We start from the raw sequence: 20,423 nt of genomic DNA on the forward strand, positions 1-20,423 counted from the left end.
GTACGAACACTGAACTGAAAAACTACCGAGTGCCGAACAAAAGCTCATACAAGGTAAAAACCTTACAGTTTCAGTACAAAACTGACTGCTGGATCTACCTTTTCTGCCAATAACTCCCCAAAGTGGCCGTGGTGGCAGCTCCGGGGCGAGCAGAAGGGCTGGACGATGCTCACTCATATCTGAACTTCTGCGCGGTGCCCTGAAGTCCCCAGCGCAGCCCCGGAATTGGAGGTGCCCTGCCCTGAAGTCCCCAGCGCAGCCCCGGAGTTGGAGGTGCCTTACCTCGGAGCTGCAGTCCGCCTCCATCCTGTTTCTCCCGGCAGTCATACCAGTCTTGGAGCCCACACAAAACATTCACCTACAGCCAGGCCAGTGGAGAGACCGACAGAGAGCCGGCTGGAGAGACGGAGGCAGAGCCCAGCGATGCGGGGAAGGTGGCCACACACAAGGACTCGGCAGAGCTGCTGCCTCCTGGAGTTGTGGCGAGAGACGACCAGTCCCGCCACCCTCCTCGGAACCAGCAGAGGCAGAGCTGCCAATCACTGCAACGTCACCGCACAGTGCCAGCCTCCGTAGAGGGAGGGCGGGGGAGCTGTGGCTGTCCATCAGTACATAGCGATAGTTCGGTTAAAGAAAAAGAACAAGCAGTTTTCATCTGCAGCAACGCTCTGCAGGGCGCATGGGAACTTTCTTTTTAAGGCACCATGTGGCTTGTAAGGCGGACGCTGCTAAACTAAGGCGGGTGCTGCTGCGCGCCCTCCTTCCAAGCCACACGGTGCCTTAAAAAGAAAGTTCCCTGTGCGCCCTGCAGAACGTTGCTGCGGACGAAAACTGTAAGTAGGTGCTGCTGCTTCCGGACTATACATAAGTTAGGTATGGAATCAACAGCCAACAGAAGGCAAGATTACAACAGCAATGCCAGATTTAAAATAATCGCAAGCGGCATGACAAATGACAAGACGTTTCAGCCAACACACAGATTACTTTATGTCTCGCTGAGACCGCGCATGCGCTGCCAAGGCGAGACCTAAAAAAATAAAGGCTTTCTGAAAACACATACAATCTTGAAAGCCCACTTATTTATTTATTTTCATGGTAACTGAAGTTGCAAAAAAAAAAAGTGCCTGCTCGCGATGTTAAAGTAAACAATAAACGTTTCCTGGCAAATGTTGCCCATAGGAAATAAATCCACAATAATTGCAAAGCACCTATAATAAAATTATTCGGCCAAGTGTATTTTGACTTGTATGTATGGAGAAAATGAGTATATCTCAGCCTACTTGCTGCTCACTAACAAAAATGAAAACAGTTCAGTCAGTTATATAAATTTGAACTTTCAAAGCAAAACCATTTATACAGCTGGGATTTGCTAACCAGTCCGCAAAACGTTTTAGTGGCTTCCAGTTTGATCATGCCTTTATGGATGGCTTCCATCAGTTGCTTTAGTGACAGATTGTTAACTTTTAACTTCCACTCATTGCAAACGGGTTCAGTCGTGAACAGTCCGAGTAAAGGAGATGAAACGTAGGAACACATAATTCCCCAAATTCAAACATCGAGATTCACATCTCCACCTGGTACCATTCTTCCCGGATTCTTTTATATGGTAAAGTCAGAAGGATGGCCACAACAGCATTAGAGTCAAACCGGCCAGGTCTATATTATCTCTGGTCACAGTAAATTCCACTGGCTTTATCAAACTAATACCCCTACGGTTGAATCGCAACACATCCACTTGAGCACATTAACCCACTTTTTGATCCAGATTAATAATGATTCTGGGGTGCTGTGGGAAGTATTGAAATGCTCAAAGAACATATTGAGCCTTCCCCATTGTATCCCCAAACAACTGCTAATTATATACACCAATATGATAGCAGTTATGTTTTAATATGCACCACCCCCCACACAATTTCTCATTAACAGACCTACCAACTTAAAAATGTTGTCACAGTGTGTGGAGATGGCACATTTTTGGAGGGGAGTGGTGGCTTGTGCCGAGAACTACTTAAGAGGTACTTCTGCACTCTACTATTACCAACCTCTCAGTTCCCCCAAAAAAAGAAAAGAAATCCGTTCTGAGGGTGGCACCAATGTTTAGGGGTGTTAACTCTTTGCAGTGGTTTCCAGCTCGTCTTCCCTGTGTATTGGCTCTTCACCGTATAACCATATGAATTGTGACTTGTAGCACTGTGCAAGTTGGGAGGTCTGTAGTAACCAAATGAGCTTGCGATCTGCACTCAAGCCGTGGGACGTGGTTTCTCATTTTGAATCAAAATGGGAAAGGCAGATGTAGACGATTCTTGCATCAGAAAAGAAATAAGCAGTTGCAATGCAATAGGTCTCGCATTTACGCCAGTTTGAGCTATTGGCAATGTAAATGACAATGCATTTTATTTATGTTTTGCGTTTTAAAACATACATAAAAGGCATTGTCATTTATAATACCAATAGCTCAAACTCGCGTAAATGCGAGACCTATTACATTGCAAATGCTTGTCCCTCTTGCTCTGTCCTTGTACACAATGATTTGCTCTGCAATGGCTGATGGCAGATGTTGTAGAATGAAACAAGATGTTTAGGAATAACAGCGTTACTGGACATGGCCCTGAGCCTGCTGCTTAGGCTCCTATGCCCCTGGGTCCTGGCACCACTGCCCTTGTATTATGTCCTCCCCCTGACAGCGAGAGGCAGGGAGCTTGACAGAGATGATGAGAAGCAGAGGTTTCACACAGGAATCAGAAACAAGATACACAAAAGCGGGTGCCGTGCTGATACATAAAGCGTTGTGCACGTCTACTTCAAACGTTATTCACATAGCCCATAAAGCGGGTGCCATGGTGATTAAAAAAAGCATGAAAGCAGGCGACGTGCTACACCATGATGCACAGCAGTGTACAACCAAGTTCCCATTCAAGGCTACCCCGTTCTCGAAGAGTGGTGTGCCGCAGTGCAACAATTAGGGGAGGAGGAGCAGGAGAGGTGCCAGAGGAGTTATTTGGAAAAGCTGGTTGCACACGGTCAGGAAGGCACTCAAGGACTGCATGCTTAGAGTCACCCTGGGAGCCGGGCCTGGCAGCATGGGCAGCAATGACCAGCAGGACTCGTGCACCGGTGCAACAATTAGAAACAAGATGCATGCAAAGTCGGTGACAGAGGGACAGCAATTTAAGCCAGAAGAGCCATGAATGGAAAAGGCAAGTAGGGCAGGCGGAGGAGGGAAGTAGGCCAGACCCAGACACGTTTCACAATTGCTACAGGCACATCACATAGCACCGCTGTATGCAGCCTTAAACAGCCTGTAGACAGCTACAACCAACCCATCACACCCCCGCACTCCCAAGACTCTCTAGTGACAAGAGATAGGCAGCACTGCTGACATTCGCAGAATGACACAGGCATGAGCAGATTAGATGTCGGCGAGTGTTGGGTGACAGACAGTGCCAGTAGGTAGGGCGCCACCAGGGTGCGGCTCTCCGTCGGATTGCATGCACACCATATTTATTCCGGTAAGAAAGAAAGCAGCTCAAGGGGGCCCAGGGGGTATCGATAACTGCTAAGAGACCTGTGAGTACTCACTAGCCGTAGATTCCACCCCCAGTAAAACAACCCGGGGAGTTTCTACAGGCCGAAGGATCCATTCGCAGTGAAATAGCTCCTGAGGTCGGCGGGTCATTCCAGGAGACGTGTCGGAGGCTACATATTCCAATTCCGGATGGATCATTCAGGGAGGAGTTGGGATCAGCTGAATAGAGGTTTATGCACCCTGCAGGTCACTACTTCGAAAACCCGCGCACATGACGTCAGTGTCTGATGTAGAAATCTGTGTGTAGTATTCAGGTCACAGGTTTCAATCCTAGTTAAAACGAGTTGAGAACGTGTGCGCATTAAGAAAGTGAAACTGTATGAGGCTTGCGAGGACGGAAGGGGGACAGGAGATGTGCACATCGTGTATCTGTACGCGTGCACATCTCCTCAGTAAAAGAGTCGGCATACACGTGCACATCGCGTGTCTGCACGCAGTTTCAGAGAGAGGGGACCGATGTCCTGGAGCTGTCCCTGGGCAGGTGAGTGTTATGTGGCAGAGTAATTCATCGACAAAGAGGGGTTGCCGGGAGGCGCGCGCCTGATCTCTCCGACGGGGTTTGTTACGGCTTACGGTGGGGGTCCATTGCGGAAGTTCGTTTTCAAGCTTTCTGGAACTAATTTAGGTTAACAGTGTGCTTTGATTTTGCTGCTGTCCGTCAGAGAGCTGTTATAGGATAAGCAGGCTGTTAAAATAAAAAGCGCGTCACTCACCGGGCTTGCGGACATCCCGAGTTGAGCACGTGTGCGCATTAAGAAAAAGAAAGTGAAACTGCATGAGGCTTGCGAGGACGGAAGGGAGACAGGAGATGTGCACATTGCGTGTCTGTACGTGCGTGTTCACGGGCATGTTCATAATTGCAGTCTTTCCTGCTCGTGCACATGTCCTGTCTCCCTTCCAAAGCAAGTCCATAACAATAGATCTCGCTAGCGACCGGGCTATCACGCTGCGTCGCTAGGCAAGACCTAAAAAGAACACTGTTGCAGGTTGAGTTAAAATGAGACTCACTTCTGAACTACTGCTTACTCCATCCATACGCTGGTGATACATGGAGTGCAATTTGAACGCAGTAATGGGTGCAGAGGTCCTTTGTGCCTGAGTCGTAGAGGTGCTGTTATGTAATTAATGCACTTTATTTGTGTCCAGTCCGAAATGAGCGTGTCCATGCATCCAGACTTCCTGACACATCTTATATTAAGTTGGATCTCTACTTGTTTTGAAACTGGTCAATTGTCTTGTCATCCGCTATCTATTGTCATATGTCAGTTGCTTCAAGAATCATGTTTTTTTCCTACTAGGCCCAAGTGAAATTTCTGTTACGCTAGCTCATTCGTGCATAATTTCAGCACTTTCATGTTACAGTTGTTACTTGAAATTCCTCAAAGTACGCTATTATGCCAGGTCACGTAATGATGCCCTGTGGGTGGCAAAAAATTAGCACTAGCGCACAATAATGGTAAGAAAGCGGGAAACTTCTGTTTTCACCATTTGTCTTGTTTGCAGTATATTTTCTGTGCCGATTGTGGCCTTCCATCCAAAATGGACGCCAACATTCATTTTGTGCTAAAATATGCACTAGGGGCTAGATGTAGGTAATTCACAAATACCGAGTCGTTATTACCGATTTTTACCGAATCGGTAATAAGGAATCGGTATTTGCGATGTAGGTAATAATTTGGTAAAAATTACCGATTCGGTAAAATTCGGTAATAGTACCGAAAACCCATTACCGAATCGCTAAAATACCGATTCTGTAATACCGATTCGGTAAATACCAAATCGGTAATTTAAAAAAACAGGAATTGTTGAATCAGCCAATCCAGAACAAGCACATGACTCCCAACCAGGAAGTGGCCACACCCATGCAGGTGCACTGAATCGGAGAGACTGGGAGCAGCAGCAACAGCAGAGGAGCAGAACAGCCAACACCCAGTTCACAGAGACAAACTGCACCATGGCCACATCTGATAAAAGCAAGGATTCTGCAGCTGGGAGAAAAAGAAAACTCAAATGTAGTGAGAAGGAGTTGGAGGTCCTCATTGAGGAAGTAGTAAAAGACCATGACCAGCTCTTTGGTAAGAGGTCACTAAACGTGCCTGAGTCCCAGAAAAGGGGCATTTGGATGGTAAGCCAAGAAAAAATAAATGCAATTGGGGTCACACCACGGACAATTGAGGACGCGAAAAAGCGTTGGTACGAACTGAGAGCACGTGCCAAGGAGAGGATGGCTGAGCGCCAGAAACAATCTGGAAAAACAGGTGGTGGAAGCTCCACAGCGCCTGCTGCTACTGCCTTGGACCAACTGGTAGAATCCACCCTCCAGCCAGAGAGTGTCTGCAGAATTGGGGATGGGATAGCTCTGCTAGGCCTTCCAACACACAAGGTAAGTTGCATTACATCATAATGTTTCCCCTCCCTAACCCCAATCCCCCTGCCACAATCCCACTCCAGGCCATGTTTTATGTCAGCTGTGCAACGCATCATGGGAAATGTAGTCCCTATCAATGGGTAGCAAAACAGCCACTCCTCAATAAGCATAGGCAATTGTTACACATCTATAGATGAGATAGCAGAGGTCAGACAGCTAGGATGTCAGTTGTGAAATTTATTAGCACACATTTGCTGCAAGAAAAGTGAGTAATGATACATTCTGTATCCACACGCGGAACAGCGCCACAGGCTTCAGAGGGGGAGACTGCTGATGCTCCCAGGGAGGATAACGGGAGTGATGAGGAAGTTCAGTCACCTCCACCCATTGCACCAACTACTCCACCAACACCACCTCCAAAGTCAAAGCGCTACACAGTTGCTCCACAGTTGCTCCACTTCCGGAGATTGATGCCACAGAGGAGGACAGGCAGAAAGTCCAGCATACATCACCAGGCGCAGACACACAGCCATCTGGGGCAGCAGTCAACCATGCGGGAACGCTGCACAGGTGTCCGTAGACGACACCCGAGGTCACAAAGTCAAGAATTTGAAGGCTCAAATGTCTTTGCAGGCCAGGTGGTGATGGTGGCAAACAACAGGAAGGTGGATGAAATTAAGGAGGCCATATACTGCCTCAACAATGCAATGGCAGAGGGACTGAAGGAGGTTTCTGAGGCAGTGAACAAATTAAGTTTCAGAATGGAGGGGGAACGAGCTGCAAGGAGGAGAGACAGGCAGGTGATAGCAGGCTTCACAAAGTCTGTGAACAGACTGTGTAATGCGACCCACGTGCTGAGTAGAAGATCTGTGTCCATGCAACTGGAGATGGCCAAGTGCAGCCGTGAGGTTACCCTGGGCCTGGTCACAGTCACCAGTGCCGTGGAAATCATGCAGACAAACCAGATTGTTGCCACCGGTTCCGGGGACGTTGAGGAAAGTGAGGGGGCAAGCAGTCGTAGCACTGAAACCCCCCCCTTGCTAGAGGGTAGGAGGCGCAGCGTGAGGCATGGCTCTGCTGCAGGACACAGTGCTGCTGAGGACAATGTGCAAGCAGGACGCGGCACTGGTGAGCGGGGGCGCAGGAGATAGGCACGGCCCTACAATTCAAATCTGTTGTGGGTGAAGTAACCCTTTTGAACGCATAGCTGGTGTCATGGTGTGCTGGTAATTTGCCTGATGAAATGTCTATTAAACACCCTGACATAAATGCATTACCTCACTTACTCAAAAATAATTATTTGTGATCTCTGACCGTCTCTGTCTCCCATCTGCTGCAGCTGCACCGCCTGCTGCGCTGTGCTGTGGCTGTGTACCTTCCTTCTGATCATCCTCCTCCTCAGAATCACACATGTACCCTTCTTAGTGGCAATGTTATGCAGCATGGCACATACAGCTATGATTTTGCAACACACCAGGGGCTGGTACTGCTGTGCACCTCCACTTTTGTGCAGGCAGCGGAACCGGCTTTTGAGGAGTCCAAATGTTCATTCAACCACACTGCGTGTCGATCTATGTGTAACATTGTATCTCCTTTCACTTGGGGTGGAAGGGTGCAGGTACGGAGACAGGATGAAAGAGTGCACTGCATAGGCACTGTCACCTGTGTGTGAGGTGTATGTAAGTATTACACAGAGTACAATCTCAGCAACAGTTGTGTAATTCAGGGGGTGTCACATGTACTTACCTAGCAGGTAGCCTTCACCAAATTCTCCTGCAAGGAGAGAGGTATATATCCCACTGTTCCTGAATATGTATGAATCGTGGGTGCTCCCTGGAAACTTTGCAACTATGTCGGTGATTATGTTCTTCGCATCACATATGACCTGTACATTATTCGGAATGTGTGGACTTGCGGTAGATGTACTCAGTCGCAGCATGGGGGCAAATTGGTATATGTGTTCCGTCAATGCAACCTATGATTTGTGGGAAGTGGGCCTTCTGATAAAAGTCCAACTTGGTCTTCAGCAGTTCTGCCTGTGTGCTGGGGAATTTTATATAGTGTGCCATCCTTTGCAACATGGCATCCAGGAATTTGCGGAAAAAACGCAACAGACAACTTTGTGAAACTCCACCTGCCACAGCTAGTACCCCTTGGTAACTGCCAGATGCCAGGAGGTGCAGGCAACAGAGTACCTGTACATGAGTGGGTATTGCGTGCGCCCTTGGTGTCTTGTGCTCCAGGAGTGGGTGCAGGTCCCGTATGAGGTCCAAGATGGTGTTTGGGTGTAGCCTGTAGCGCTCATGGATTTCAGCCTCAATCAGTTGGAACAGTGTTATTCGCACTCTGTACACGCGCTCCTCCTGTCTTCAGATCCTTAGTCCTGCTGCACGCAAACGTAGCCGCCTTGCTATCACGTACACGGCTGCCATTGTGTTCACACTGATGCATTTTGGGGCTGTTTTTATGCAGTGCACCCGATTACCACCTGCTTTCACTTAGTGTTAAATACCGATTCTTATTTACCGATTTTAGACAAATTCGATATTACCGATTTTTGGTTCATCACATTACCGAATTTTTACCGATTCCTTATTTCCGATTTGGTATTTGTTTTCCGAATCAGTATTTTTTTTCCGATTCGGTATTTGTTTTCCGATTCGGTATTTTTTTTCTCTGAATCGGTAAATAAGGAATCGTTAAATGTTTTCCCTTATTTTTACCGATCCTTATTACCGAAGCCAATCGGTAATACCTATATCGCACATGGCTAAATACCGGTCGGTAACGGTGAAATTTACCGAATTTCACCGTTACCGACCGGTATTTAGCCACCTACATCTAGCCCTAAGTGCCCGTTTTGTATTCACATGATTATGCATTCACACACTTTTTCTGAAAATGTATGTAATTACAAAAGTACAAATCACGTGAATTTTGCTCTTTCCAAATTTTTTCACACTCCTTGAAGTTGGCCTCATTGGTTGTTGTTTTGTGGTTGGCAATCTTGGCACAATACATTTTTAACGTGAATGAATGCAGCATATGTTATTACAAATATTTATTACCTATTTTCTTGGGAGAATTATGTGCTTATTCAATATTCTGTGAAAGTGCTTTGGGGGGCATCGTTGTGCAAGTATGATTGTATCTCCATTTAGTAAATTCACTCTCCACTATTCAACAAATTACTCTGCATGTCTAGAAGAGTTTAACATTGTAGTGCCTTAGTAATCTTCTTTTTCTCTATGACTGCCCATGATAATTATACTGTCCATTGTTTTCCTTGACCAGGATAATTCTGGAAGTAGATGAGCCAGCATCAAATCACAATGGAGGGCAACTACTGTTCGGAGATGATGGTTATCTCTATATATTTATTGGTGACGGGGGAATGGCTGGAGACCCTTTTGGAAAATTTGGAAATGCTCAGAATAGGTAAGTGCATCTTACTTCTAGTGTTTGCTTGTATATTTCATATTTGACCTTTTTACAAAGTGTCTCATACTGAAATTGCTTGATTGTCCTGGAGTTTTTAAGGCACATTTAAAATCATTAGCTACATTGTTTTTAATCTTTTATTTTCATTGGCATGGGAAAGCTCCTCTAAATTCACCACATATATTGCATTTTACCACAATCCAATCTGAGCACCTATCTCCCTTTTCAGCGTTATCCCTTTCCATGATCAAGGCTCTGCACCATAACCTCTTGCACCCCAGGCAGCTGCTCCTTAGAGTTTCCTGGTGAGATGGCAGTAAGCGGTATGGCTGAATCCTTATCATAGGTTGGTATTCCCTTGAGGACCCATGTCTTGTGAATTTTAAGTGATGCATGAATGGCAGTGACCTCTTATGGGTTAGGGTGCCAGGAGATTGTGTCTAACAGAAGTCCAATGGGATCATGGAATGCCAATGTAATCCCCATGCTTGCCCCCATTGTGAAGTTCAACATGAGAAAAATCCAAATTGCACTAGGCTGTGGGTGTATGATGAGGGTGGCCAACAGCATAGTGAATAGAACTTTGAATATCCATGAACTATTTTCTGCACATGTACGTTCAGTAAAACTATTAACAAACAATGATAATACCAAATAATTACATGGTATTGTGACATTGCAATGGGCACACATAAACATTGCATAAAGACTAAAAATAGGAATGTTAGAAACTACTTGACCAAATCTAGAATGTTAAAAGAAAGAGAGCCCTCATGCTTTACCAGTGGAATATTTGGCAGTATTTCTAACAAGCATAGGCAAAACATTCATGTCTTGGCTCATGCACAGACTCTTAGAGCCATGCAAGACAATTGTCTTGGCTCTCCTTAACACCCTTCCTTGTTTAGGCTTTAAGTCTGACTGCCATGTGGTGCAGAGGTGTTCAAAAGGTACTAATGCTACTTGTTCAAGGAAGTTGCTTATGTTCAATATACCGAAGCAGTGGGGACTAGGCTGGGCAACGCCTGTGTTCAATTGAGGTACTGTTCGGCTGTTTTGCATTTAGGAATCATTCAGTGGGAGGTCTACAAGGTTAAGATGCCCGAGGATGGGGGCGGTGGGATGGCCCCTCCCCACTTTTCCGAATGGCCAGCCACACTTCACTTATCAGTTCTGTTAACTGTCTGGAGTTGGGATTTGTTATGGCTGCAACTTTTGAATGCCAAATTCACGTTCCTCTCCAACCTACAAGCCGACCCCAGTCACACCACTTCCAAACATAGCCTTTGCCAAAAGTATTTATACACAATCCTAAATGTGCATGTGCATGTGTGTCCACACTTCCTGACAGATCTTATTTTACATTAGATCTCTACTTGTGTTGAAACAGGTCAACTTTGAACTCCAAATTTAAATTCCATTCTGACTCATCTCCTTTATATTCAAGATATTTTAAAATAGTTCATGTTAAATATGAGTCTTTCCCTCAGGCTTTTGCAGGCAAGGGGGCAGAGGCAGAAAGAGATAATATAATTTGTATAGTTTGGAAGTGAGGAAGCCACGGCTGCAGTGTAATCTTCATGGAATTATGCAGGTCCCCTTGGCTAAGGGAACTCACGCTGGCTCTAAAATTCAGTGGTGGCGCACAGGGAGTTATAGCAAAGAGGCTTTCATCATATCATTACTGGTCTCTTTATGGGTGCAGGAGTTGCAACTCCTGCAACCATGTCAGCGTTTCCAACCGAAAATCAAAGGTAATGTGCTAGGTTCAACTTTAAAATCTAAGTGATATAGGCAAGCAGCACAGGAAATACTGCAGAGATGAATGAACGGATGGATGAATAAGTAGAAATGTGGGTCGGCTGGATGGAAGCGTAGATAAATGGATGAAGGATAGAGAAAGAAGTCAAACAAATGAAAGACACCGGATCGGAAGGTGATTGAAAACTTTTCACTCAGCAATTAAGCCTCCAAACAGAAACTTCTGCACTTGAAAAATAAGCAGAAATCCCCAGACTATGCCAAGCTTCTTGGTGCTCGTGTTTTCTATGATTGCTAGAGCCACTGTTGTCCGTTACAACTGCTTAACGACCACAAGCAATTTGTTGGCAACAAGAGAGCAGCCTCCACAGTAGCACCGTTTGCTTCACCTAACGACAAAGAAACTGCAAGAATTCCCCCGTTGCCCTCTAGTCACACTGCAGCCCAGAGATTGCTCACAATAGCAAAGAAGTTCGACAAAAGTATGTAAGCGTTCATTAGGGTTCGCACACGCTTGCTCACAATATCCAAGAAGTTTGGCAGATGAAAAGGAGTACTTGGGCCTTGGGCCACTGATAAGAACACACGAAGAGCAACTGGAAATAGTATGCTACAGCCAAAAGAAACGGAGAAAACATAAGTGGCAAGCTCACAAACAAATGAAAAGTAAGGGCGGGTTGTAAGCTGCTTGTTAGGATTTATATTAAATACAATAGATTTCACAAGCACTGCACAAGCTCTGTGCAGGCGAAACCCCAAAATGACTGTGAAACAATATGCTTCTTTCTAAGTTTAAAAAAAAATCCTCTAAATTAAGGTTTGCTGAGTGGTTCCTATTCCCAGTAAATTGTCATTTTTCCACTGAAATTATATTTATTTTGTTTCTTATACTCATGTTTTTTCTTTATATTGTTTTCAAACTAAAATGTGATGTTTCTAAGCAAGGGAACGGAAATGTGCATTTTAAGAGCCATATGTGAAAGTTTGCCTAGTCAGCACTTTAAGATTGTTACTTTGAATTGAGTGGATAGGAGAAAATATGTTTGTTTGGTACAAATTTATGTTTATTAGACGTCTGCTTATTTGCTCTCTCTTTCACCACTGACAGGTCAGCTTTATTAGGCAAGGTGCTGCGGATTGATGTTGACAATAATAACCAAGGACCACTTTATAGAATTCCACCTGACAACCCATTTGTCAATGATGTCTCAGCTAGGCCTGAGGTCTATGCTTACGGTGTTAGAAACATGTGGCGCTGCTCGTTTGATAGGGGTGACCCCATCACCAAGGAAGGTAAAGGACGGCTCTTCTGTGGCGACGTGGGACAGAATAAATTCGAAGAAATTGACATTATAGAAAAAGGAAAAAACTATGGCTGGAGAGCAAAGGAAGGCTTCAGCTGCTACGATAAAAAGCTATGTTCCAATTCTTCACTGGGTAATTACACATCATACTTTGAAGTTAAATGTTTTTCAAGCTACAGTGTTTATTTTATCAGTTGTTGTATGTGGGGAGCATTCTTAGTACTTCATAATGTCATTTAATCTTCATGACTTCATATGCTAGCACTTCTTATTTTAGCCCTTGCCTACAAAGTGAGGTGAGCCACCTCTCTGAGACAGATAAACCTGTATGTATAACATAGCTGGGAAGTAAGATTTTTTTCTCATTCCTTTACTGCTGAGCCTTTCTTCTCTTTAAATTTTGTGTACCCCAGGCAGCAAAATCAGGGAAAAACCAAGGCCAGTCAACCTCTTGGGAAACATGATAATCCTTGTGGCACATCCTGGACCAGACTGCTAAATCACCCAGTCTGAAATCAGATAAAAGTAGGGGACCGAAATTCCTAAAGATCCTAATTTCTGCAGTCATAGGCTGAGGTGATAGCGTCAGTAAAACCGCTTTAGTCATAAACTGTGTTTATTATATGTATGTGCTGATGGTGCACTGCTTAGAATCCACGACCAGTCTCGAGTTCTGAGGCAAAGAGCATCTTAATGCTGTTCGACTGATCATCAAAATCCTAATCAGGCAACAATTAAGAGAAATCTTTCACAGGAAACCTTATAAAGATACAAAAGCCTCAGGGAGCATGGCCTCACAATTTACCAGAGCAATACAAATTAGTAGTCCCACAGAGGTGAATAAAATGTCTCTGCAGACTGCCAGAAAAATACACATTGCAGTCAGAGGACCTCCTTCATTCTGAGATCAGTACAGTTTTTTCCGATAATTAGATGCATCCAACGGTCACCTAGATCAGCATGCTGTTCCAGCCAGATCTACTCAAGTTTACGAACATTGCAAAATATGTATGGAAAGACACAGAGTTTTAATCTCTCATGCACCAGAGATGCAGTGTAATCATTCTTTAAGAATGGGTGGGTGATGTCATGTCAGACATGTGTTGCTTTTATCTAAGAATAGGGTTCACAGCCAGACCAGGATATACCCAATCTGGACACAACATCCTGCCCCAGGGGTGTGCAGGAGGTGTATGGATGAGTAGTGCACTCCAGGCTAGGTTAATGCAGTGACAGGATGGGTCGAGACCCGTTCAGAGGAACCACACCTGGGCAGCACATAGAGCTCTTCAAAGTCTGTTTTTAAATCTTTAGTTTTGCACCACAGGTACTTACAGATGTTAACCTCGCAAAAGTAATGTATAAGCAGAGCTATACCATCAATTCAACATGCATGCAAAGTTGGTAAGGGGTGCCGAGGTCATCCAGCTCTGAAAGTAGTCTAGAGTATCAGCATCCATTTTATTTAAGGCATACAGGAGTTGATGTCTTATGGAAATAATGGTCCTATTTGCTCAAGCACACCCCCAAGTATTACCATATACTATGGGTTTTTCTAAAGAACTACCTGCAAAGTCTCTGTCATTTTATCCAACACTAGCTTACCCGTCGCTCGTTGCTGCAATCTCAGAAGAAAGGAAATTTAAGGAAACTTGTTATGGTAACATTCAATTTACATTGTGTAATTTTTATTGAAACTTATTAATTTTAATATGGAAAACATTTTAAAGTGTTGTTTTAATTCTGTTTATTTATTCGAGTGCTTATGGATACACGTTATTTTTTTGTTTTTCCGTCTGGTGCGTACACGAATAAATCAGAAGGTTTTCCGATGCGTGAGCTGGCCACAAATAGTTGTCCATGTGAGAAGCACGGATTCTCCAAATCTAGTCCACACACTTGCAGCGATTGTCCTTGTGCTTTGTTGATGGTCATTGCAAAAGCGAGTCGCACCGTAAATTGTAAACGTTCAGTATTGGAAAGATTATGAGCGCCCTGTGTGGCTGGGAGGGCCGATATTTAAAAAAAAGTCTTTCTTTTTTTTTTTTGCCAGAAACCTTCGCGGGAGTGTACTCAACAACTTTTAACAACTTTTTTTTTTTTTATTATTTTTTTATTATTTTTTGTTTTAGCTAGAAATCTTAGCGGGAGTGTACTTAATAACTTCCCAAAGTTTCATGCCGATCAGATGAATGGTGTAGTAATGCATAAAGGACAAACGGACATACTTTGGTTTTTATATATATAGATGTTTGGCAAGTTAAGTCATAAAACAAATTTGTTTTGCAGTTTTAAAAATGATAATTTGAAAGTAGACTCGCTTAATCTGCACTCCTAATCCTTTTGAAGCAAGCCAGACTTCCTACATTCAAAACTCTATGCATTATGCGATTGGTAATAAAACATATACCAGAGCTGCATTTAGATCCCTGTCTGTCTCTATGCAGAACAACTATTTTAAGTCCTGCTGTAAATTTCCAGATAATGTAGGCTCATAGTCATTTTATACAGATCTATATTTTGGGAAAGACGTTTTGGGTCTCCGATACCACTTCCTCTGCTCTTACTTTTAGTGTGGATTATGGCTCTCGTTCTACCCTTCTAGCTCCCAGGAGTCAAGGACTGTTTGCTTTTATATGTTTACAGCATTCTGGCCAGGACTGTGCTGATCTTAATTAAGTTCGACAGTGCTGGGGTATGTTCCTTGCAGAAAGTGTGTTTATTTACTCTATAATTTTTCTGAGGCATTGCGGTGAGCTGTTCTTCAGATGTTGATCCTCAGTAAAGTGTATTTATTTTTAGTGGCCAAAAAACACGGAACCCTACACAGATCTGTGAAGCAAATCAAGGGATTTCAACACCTTTCAGGCACAGTACACTGATTGCAATGTCCATGTTTCAATTCATGGCAGCCTACTCAAGTTTGACGACACAACACAATACATCAAAACATAACATCTGCATTTTTGGCTGTCAGTCACCACAGCATGATGTGCACACCTTAGCTGAGAGGACGGCATGCACATACGATTTTGACGTCTCAATTGGGGGTAGGTGCTTTTCATTCTAGGAACAGAAACTGACACTTCCTAGTCCAAGACACTAGAGATTTTATTCGGTGTGTGGGTAAGTAAGTGAGTGATGAGTGAGTTAGTGAGAGAAAGTATCTGTGTGGGAATGTGCATTCAGGGACGGCTCCCCCGCTAAGGCGAAGAAGTGTCGCCCCACATGAAAAATAAAATGATAATAGCATAATGTTATTATCATTTTATTTTTACGGTACTGGCCCAGTTTTGTTTAAGCGGTGGGGCGGGGCTGGGCTGTCAGCCAGCAGGGGGAGGAGTCGTATGTGCACTTAAGTGCACATGACGATTTGGGCGTCCGTCTCGGGCTGGCCATATCGTCATGCGCACTTTGCATATTCTTCACACTTGTTTTTTTACAATCTGGGTGGAGAACATGCCCAGGCTCCCACTGCCTGTCTTAGTGCCAAAGCACGACACTCAGACCAATCACGACGCGACTGTCAGCAGCATTGTGATTGGCTGGCAGAGACTGGGAGCCTGGGTGCTTCCTGTTCCTGACGTTGATGGAAGAAAAACAGAGGAAAGGCGGCGGTCAGGTAAGTGCAATTTTCTTATTTTTTTTTAAAACCCCCCCTCCCGCCTGTCCCTCGCCTGTCCACCACCACAGCTCCATAGCAGCCACCACTGTGTGCATACATGTATCTGCATGTGTCTGCACGTGAGTGCAGCTAAAGTGCCTCACTAGAAGGAAGAGTTAATTGTGGAAATGTTGGTCTATGTAGATTACAACAAACCTTCATTGGAACTCAGACCCCCCTTCCGTACAGTGGTAACTACTCTATCCATATTTTCTTCATTTAGGCCCCTAATCTGAATTCCAATCTCTGGGGCAATGGGATGTTCTAGATGAGCTGAATACATCTCCTTTCCTGAGGCACCCATATTTGAGGACTAAGAAGGACGCTCATTTGTATTGACTGGTTAAGTTCTTACTTTTTGGGATCAAAGTTTCCGTAGCACCTTTAGGATGTTATTGAATGGCAGCTCCAAGTCGGGAAGAGAAATGTTGAAAAAATGACTGTATCTCCTTGAGGAAACTCTTACTTTGAATGTTCTTGCCGAAAATGGTCACATGTCTAAAGATACATCTCATGGGCCACTCTAAAACTTGTTTTATGAGTGGAGTGACAATAGAAGGTATTACTCACATGATTATTGTTAGACCTGACAGCCTTAGGGTGGTCTTTTTTTTCACTTTTTCTGACATCGTTTCTGCAGGTATTAGGACTCTGTGCACTTCACCACTGCTAACCAGTGCCAAAGTGCTTGGGCTCTCTCCCCTTAACATGGTGACATTGGGTCATCCCCAATGGGCATATTTAATTTACTTATACGTCCCTATTTGATTGTTACACCCAGTGCCCAGGCCTATACATTAAATGATACTACTGGGTCTGTTGCACTGGTTGTGACCCCCCTCCCACACCCCCCACATAGGAGCTCTTAACCATGTCTCAGGCCTGCCATTGTAGAGCCTTTGGGTGCATTTTACACTACCATATCTGCCTGGCAAAATAAACCTTTTGCCATGTCCAAATCTTCCATTTGTATAAATATAAGTCACCCCTAATGTAGGCCCTGGATAACCCAGAGGCAGGGTGCAATGAATCTAAACGGCAGCACATGTACCTTTGAATTGTACATGTCCTGGAAGTGAAAGACCCTTAAATATGTTTTTCACTATTGCAAGGCCTATCCCTTCCATTGGATAGCATGGGGATTACCTTATTACATTTCATAGGTTTAATTCCCCATTGTGAAGCGATAGAGTTTTCGATTTTGGTGTATCTGGAATCACAATTTAAAAGCCAAACTTGTGGTGAAGTCGGATTTTAAAATGCTATTCTGAAAATGTCACTTTTAGAAAGTTGGCATTTTCTTACTTTAGCCTTTTAGTTCCTGTTACTTGTATCTGATCACATGTCTGGGATGGTTGACAGTTGGGTTCTGTGTATTCACCCTTGACGCGCCATCCTGGCTGAATGGGAGGGAGGAGCTTGTCCAAGCCTCCCTTGCACCTTAATAGACTCTGTCCTTTCCCCACACAAAGGGCTGCATCATGTGAGTCTGGAGCCAGGACAGGAAGGGAGGACCTCTGTGCACTTCAAAGGCATGTATTTGAAGGCACAACTGGGTATACCTTCTGGACCTCTGACAACACCACTTCAGTACACTTCTGGACCCATGAAGACTCTGCAAGGAAGAAAGACTGCTGTGCTGCTGAAAGGACTGCCACTCTGCTGAACTGGTGCTTTGTTGGACTCCAGATTTGCTGTGCTGGCCTGCTGCACTCCTGCCTGTGTGAGAGGGACGTAAAAGACTTCCAATCAACCTGCTTCTGCACCTTGGCTCTGCCATCTGTGGTCCTGCTCTGCCAAGTGGTGCCACCCCAGTTCTCGCCCCTCGGAAGTGGATCTAAGGTGTATCACCAGTGGAACAGACTCATCTTCTGCTGAGCTACGCATTCCCGAGCAAAACGACACATCTCCTTGGCTGCGCAGCGCATCTTTGAGCAGAACTGATGCATCGCCGCTGTTGCGTGGATTGTACCCGTCTCAATCTTAGACCAATGCATCGACCTCAGAACCTCCGCTCTGAGACGCTTTGCCTGGTGCAAGCTCCTCGCATCCTTTCTTGACAGCAGCCTCGACGATGACACCAGATCTCCGTATCCCAGCTTCCCGGTTATCAGAACCAACGCATCGCCCCTGCTGCGCCTCGTATCCTAGACACCAGACTTCACATCGCAAGCCCCGTTGACAGAATCCTTGGCGTTCATGCATCAGGACCTCACAGCCAGTGTCTCTGCATTTTGGAACCAATGCTTTGTCGTGGCTGGTTGACGCACCTTCAGCGCGGATCTACGTGAGTGCTCTGCAACCAGGATTACTTTGGTACAGCAGGCTTAACTGAGTCCCTGTAGCTAGCATGCGCTCTATCACAGTCGGCCTGAACATTTGATTTTGATCCGGTCCGGTTTGACCAGATATCCCAAATAGCACTTTTTTGCTTCTTGGTGCTTATTTTACCTAAAAAAATGTAAAGTCAGTATCTCACGTTCTACCTATTGGATTTTGTCGGTTTGGTCTATTGTTCTAACCTGGTGTGGAATCCTTTTGTGTGGTGTTTTCACTGTTGTACTGTTTGAAGTGTTGCACAAATACTTTACACATTTCTTCTAAAGTTAAGCTTGACTGATCTGTGCCAAGCTACCAATGGTGAGCTCAGGTTAATTTAGGGTTTACCTGCTTCTTACCCTGACTAGGATTGTGGTTGCTGGTTGACTAGGGCTCATACACCAGTCAGCCATAAACCCAATTTCTAACAGTTATCTTTTTAATGCTGTAGTCCCTGATGGTGCAAACCGCATCATGTTTTTTCAAAGATATGGGCCAAAAGATAACAGATTGTTAAAACACTTCTAGCAAAGACATCATGCCATTTTCCTATACAGCATCATACTGCAGAATTTCCCTGGGACTCAATTCCTCTTTTACTGAAGGAGATACATAATTACCAATATGTTGTGTCTGGTAGAAAGACTTAATGCATAAGATAAACCCGTTTGTCCCACATCAAAAGTAGTGTCACGTGAAACGTTGTGCTGCCACATTGGCAGTTCCAATCTGAAATGCTGTGATTGTCTGGATTATTTCTGCCCACTAGAAAAAAAGTATGGCATCAATATTGATTAGAATGGCCTTTGGGATCGTACATTAAAATGACACTGTTTTTTCTACAGGAAATTAAGCATGCATATTTATAGTTCACTCTTTACAGTGAAAATTTTATTAAACACATGGAGGCTAACACTATGCATTACTCTTAATTATGCCATACCTCACAGCAGCAATCGGAAAACTGAATTTAGAACCTAAAACCCTAATACTAAGATTTTTCTTCTGTTAAGACTCTCTTCCTTCCAACTGAATTGCTCCGAGACCAGCTTAGCATCGTCTTAATCAATTCTCATTCTCAGTGAAGCTCCTTCTCTGTCACAACCTCGCCAATCCATTATTCAATTGTAATTGTCCTTACCCTAACCTGATATAATTCAAACATTAATACATTTAATTACATTAAAAAAAGTAATCTCTCCCCCTCACAAGTCTTTCTTTTCTTTTTTGTTTTTCACAACTTAACACAGCTGACACAAATATATTTCAATTTAATCTACATCATCACTCAATGAATTAATAATAACAAATTAATACCAGGCACTTGAATGTGGAGTTGTGTGGAGGTTGGCATAACGCTTAACATGCTCTGCATGTTGGAAGCCCCTCTATGATGCTTAAATGACAAGCTCTAGCCTCCTCAAATTAAACCTTTCAAAAACACTTGCATTTGACCAATCAGCATAATTCATAATGTCATGCAACCTTCCTTTCTCCAGTCAATAACACTTTACTTACATTGCGTACCAATAGAATATGCACCAAAATATGACATGACCACTTAATACTCCCTTCGACACCCTTGGAGTAGGAACAGCTTTATAGAGCTTTTCATAAGAGATAAACAACTGCAACTCGCTTGTTGGTCTGAACTCAGAAAAACACTCCTCATCCACTTGTAAGCATTTTACCCAATTCCATTTTTTTTTTCCCTAAAATTTTGATTATTTTTGTCATCTCAAAACATTACCCATCCAGAACATAAAATCTGTTACTCACCTCTAACTCTCGCACATTATATACTCTCCTGAACATAATCACACTTAATAGTGTTGCCAATTTCCCTGTCAGTTGTTTTATGTTTTGATATCTATTTTCAGACGACCCATTAATCACATTGAATATGATCACCACATTCCACATTGAACTGAACTTTGCTCTTGGAGGTCTCTTTACCCAAATACCATTTGTGATTCTACA

The 20,423-nt window shown here is 44.1% G+C and overlaps 1 protein-coding gene across 1 annotated transcript in view; it reads left to right on the top strand.

The window, feature by feature from the left end:
- The window catches only part of HHIPL1 (HHIP like 1), a 169,785-nt gene that overhangs the window by 49,996 nt on the left and 99,366 nt on the right, over window positions 1-20,423 (top strand). The window contains exons 3-4 of the mRNA XM_078660144.1: window positions 9,249-9,392; window positions 12,265-12,593. Coding sequence (XP_078516270.1) covers window positions 9,249-9,392; window positions 12,265-12,593 — 473 coding nt within the window. The remainder of the gene's footprint in view (window positions 1-9,248; window positions 9,393-12,264; window positions 12,594-20,423) is intronic.

This window comes from Lissotriton helveticus, chromosome 9 (genome assembly GCF_964261635.1).
Source record: "Lissotriton helveticus chromosome 9, aLisHel1.1, whole genome shotgun sequence".
NCBI classification, from domain to species: Eukaryota; Metazoa; Chordata; class Amphibia; order Caudata; family Salamandridae; genus Lissotriton; species Lissotriton helveticus.